The sequence below is a fragment of the Paracoccidioides brasiliensis genome (genome assembly GCF_000150735.1).
Source record: "Paracoccidioides brasiliensis Pb18 unplaced genomic scaffold supercont2.2, whole genome shotgun sequence".
Lineage (NCBI taxonomy): Eukaryota > Fungi > Ascomycota > Eurotiomycetes > Onygenales > Ajellomycetaceae > Paracoccidioides > Paracoccidioides brasiliensis.
This window is the reverse complement of record NW_011371359.1, coordinates 2,543,086-2,546,972: the sequence shown is the minus strand read 5'-3', so window position 1 is coordinate 2,546,972 and position 3,887 is coordinate 2,543,086. Positions and strand designations below refer to the sequence as shown.

At 48.3% G+C, this 3,887-nt stretch overlaps 1 protein-coding gene and 1 non-coding gene across 2 annotated transcripts; both read left to right on the top strand.

Moving 5' to 3' along the window:
* Nucleotides 1–1,180: 1,180 nt before the first annotated feature.
* PADG_02003 (uncharacterized protein) lies at nucleotides 1,181–2,812 on the top strand (the record flags this gene model as incomplete). Its single annotated transcript, XM_010759370.1, has 3 exons — nucleotides 1,181–1,384; nucleotides 1,485–1,533; nucleotides 1,587–2,812. 3 exons carry the CDS (start codon nucleotides 1,181–1,183, stop codon nucleotides 2,810–2,812), a joined length of 1,479 nt encoding a protein of 492 aa, XP_010757672.1.
* Nucleotides 2,813–3,284: 472 nt separating this feature from the next.
* PADG_11351 lies at nucleotides 3,285–3,400 on the top strand. Its single transcript, XR_007137622.1, has one exon. It is a non-coding gene; the product is annotated as a 5S ribosomal RNA (ribosomal RNA).
* The last annotated feature ends 487 nt before the right edge of the window (nucleotides 3,401–3,887 follow it).

Below are 3,887 nucleotides of genomic sequence, written 5' to 3'. Positions count from 1 at the left end.
CTGTTTTCGACTAGCAACACACTTAACAATGCCGATATCGTCAGCACTGAGCTGTGTTGTCCAAAATCCAGCGCTTACCTGCGGCAGCGTGAATAAAAAGAAAATAGCGGAAACAAACCGGCTGCAAGTTAAACGAACAAGTTGTGCAGAGGAGAAACACAATGTAGCTAGGTAACTCTACCCTGTATCCTTGTTGACAAGCTGTCCCCAGATGATCTTCCTGTTGTGAACCCCATGCGATCCCCCATGCGATTATGGCAGGGCTGCAACTGGGATCTCAGATCTAAATATGGGGCCCTTTGCCGAATCCTCACCACCCGCAGTGTCACGACATGGAACGTTGAAAAAGGGCTATCATCAGGGGGGCATGGAGCCCACGAGAGCTTTGGAATCATGATTCAGCCATGAATGCAGAACCCAGGGCTAGTAGCTAATCATGCAGAGGTTTGCCGGGGCTTGACAAAGTTGGGTAACTAGTTAACTAACTATACGAAAGCCAAGCGCTGCATATCCATTTTTCTAGAAGGCTAAAAAAGTTGCCCCAAAGAGCTGAATTGGCATCCTGAGGAATGACTCTAGAGAGTCTGTTTTGCATGCCCAATGCATCTCTTATTGGTGGACATTGCTCGTAATTAGTTGAAACGGCACGGAATGCCGATCCCTGTGCCTGATTTGAATACCCCTCAAAGGGGAATATGACAGCTGTTGGCTTAATTCTCCCGTTTTAGCTGAGGAGTTTTATACTGAACCCGTGTGAAGTGTTGCTGGGCGTCCTTCACTCACCCGCGGCAAGAACTATAATAATGCAACACATATTAGACACGGCTGGTCCTCTTCGTCGATAATTTAGATATTTATCTGCCAGCCCGCCATGCCCTCCACTGTTCGTTGACGATTGACACAGTCTCTGAACCCTGCCCGGCGCAAAGCCGTTCTAGCTTTCCCCTGTCCAGCTATCCAGCTACACGGCTGAACAGCTACGCAGATATTCAGATATCTAGCTATACAACCGTCAAAAAAAAAAAAAAATTAAAAATTAAAAAATAAAATTAAAAATAAAATTGAAATTAAAAATAAAAATAAAAATAAAAATAAAAAATAAAAAATAAAGCCAATAAAACTTAATATTCTACAATATAGCTTTCAATCGCAAGTCTTCCCGTCCATCAAATGAGCAATCATGGAGAAGCAAGCAGCCATGTCGGACTCCGACGTCCCGGAAACTACTCCATATCCGCCGGATACGGTGGATATGCTGCCTGAAGATCAGAAGAAGCTTGACAGGAAAATTTTGCTTAAGCTCGATCTCATCCTCGTCCCGATGATGGGGATGTTATATCTTCTTGCGTTTCTCGACAGGGCTAATATTGGCAACGCGCGAGTGGTATGTATTAATTGATGATGTCAAAACCAAAACGTCCAATTTCAATCCTTATTAGAGTTTATGATACGAAATGGACCTGACGGGATTTCTACATGCATAGGCTGGTCTGCAAAAGGATCTTGGTATCAATGATACTCAATATCAAACAGGTGAGAGAATCCTTGTTCGAAATCTTTGAAAGTAAACTTTTTAACAGTCACAGCTATCACGGTGACCTATGTCCCTTATATCGTCGCGGAACTGCCATCCAATCTCGTCATCAAAAAGATCGGGCCCCGTATCCTGCTACCGGCTCTGTGCCTCTTCTGGGGAATCGTCACTACGCTTCAATCGCAAGTTAGCAACTACTCCGGTCTCCTTGCCGCACGCTTCTTCCTGGGTCTTCTTGAGGGGGGCCTCTTCCCCGGCATCGTCCTCTATCTGTCCTCCTTCTACCGCCGCCATGAACTCCAGGTGCGCGTCGGCCTCTTCTTCTCCGCCGCAGCACTCAGCGGCGCATTCTCCGGTCTCCTCGCCGCCGCAATCCAGAACATGGAAGGCGTCGGCGGGCTCCGTGGCTGGCAATGGATTTTCTGCCTAGAGGGCCTCTTCACCGTCGTGTTCGGGGTCTTCTCCTTCTTCGTCCTCCCCAACAACCCCAGCCAGGTCTCCTTTTTCACGCCGGAGGAAGTCGAATACTGCACCCGCCGTCTAGCCTTCGACACCAACCTCCCCGACACAGAAACAGTCAGCACAAAACGCGTCCTCTCCGTCTTCAAAGACCCACACGTCCTCAACCTCTGCGCCATCCTCTTCTGCAACGGCGCCAACCTCTTCGGCCTCGCCTACTTCACCCCCTCCATCGTCCAAGCCCTCGGCTACAGCCCTATAAGGACCCAACTGCTCACCGTTCCCCTCTTCGCCTGCGCCTTCGCCGCAACCATGACGGCCGCCTACTTCGCAGATCGCTTCAAACAACGTGGCGCCGCGGCCATCTGCACCAGCATCCTCTCCATGGTCGGGGCCGCCATGTCTCTCCACGTCCGCAGCATTGGCGGCAGATACACCTCTCTCTTCCTGCTGATTACAGGCGTCTACTCCACAGCCCCGAGTTTAATCAGCTGGGTGCCGAACAACAGCTCTGGCCACGTACGGCGGGCAACGGCCATCGCGCTTGGGTTCGTCAGCACCAATTCGGGAGGTATTGTGAGCACGTGGATCTACCCGCGCAAAGACGGGCCGTATTACATTTTCGCGGCCAGGTTTAATTTGGCATTGATTGTTATTACGATTGCGCTGTGTGGGGTTCAAATGTGGTGGCTGAGGAGAATGAATGGGAAGAAGATACAGGATCCGGACCGGATTCTGGGGAATGTCTTGGGAATGGGGTTGGAGGCTGAGCTGGATAGGTTGGGAGATCGGCATCCGGAGTTTGTGTATACGTACTAAGCATAGGGTTTGGTGTGAAATTGCTCCCTGTGGGTGGAGTGGGTGGAGCGGCTGGTGTTTTGGGGGGGGGGGGGAAAGGGGGTGGCGTCGGGGGGCTGAATGGATCAATGGATGAAGGGCGAGTGGCTGTTTCTGTTAACTATATAAAGTAATTCCTCTATAATAATCTGGATTCCGGCACCAACGAATATGATTCCATACGATTTTCTTGCCCTTCTCCTTCTCAAGCACTGTCGCTCCGTGTGCTATGCGCGTGTTCCCCCTTCGCTTCCCCAATGATCCATAAATCCCATCGTAACAGTTTAGTCCCTACCAACAATGCACAGATGTTACCCCTCTACACACCACCACACCACACCACAAACCATAATCCCAACCCCCATACAGCTAAAAGGGATGAAAATAAGTACCCTCGGTCCCGAAGTGGAGAGCTTTCATCTATCTGCGCCTTTCTAGCACAGTTCTAGTACATACGACCACAGGGAGTGGAAAACAGGGCTTCCCGTCCGCTCAGCCGTACTTAAGCCACTCGCCGGCCGGTTAGTAGTTGGGTGGGTGACCACCAGCGAATCCCGGCTGTCGTATGTTTTTTTATTTGAATTCCCCCAAGGGATTGTATGTAGTCAACGATAAGAGAAAAACGCAGGTAACACGTCTAGGGAAACAATTCCGTCTTGACATATTCCCTTTTAAGGCTGCTAGTACACTATCCTGTTATCCAATCTCACATCTCACGGCCAACGCGAATCCCCGGCCCTCTGGCTATTACTCTTCTTGGGCTCTCAATTGATTTCTTACTAGATTTCATCGTAGCTATTTTACAAAGAATACAGATAGATAAATACAGGCCCTCTTCAATAGATGAGATAAAAAGGTAAAATAGTACATATATAGTGATTGATATTCTACTATAATAGAAATCACAACAAAACCCAAGTTAACTTCAAGCAGGAAGAGAAGTGAAGAAAAGAAGCAAAGAAGAAGAAAACATAAAACAAAACATAAAAGAGAAACATATAATATCACAATCTGAAAAAGAAGTGAAAAGAAAAATACTAAGGAAAATCATGGTTTC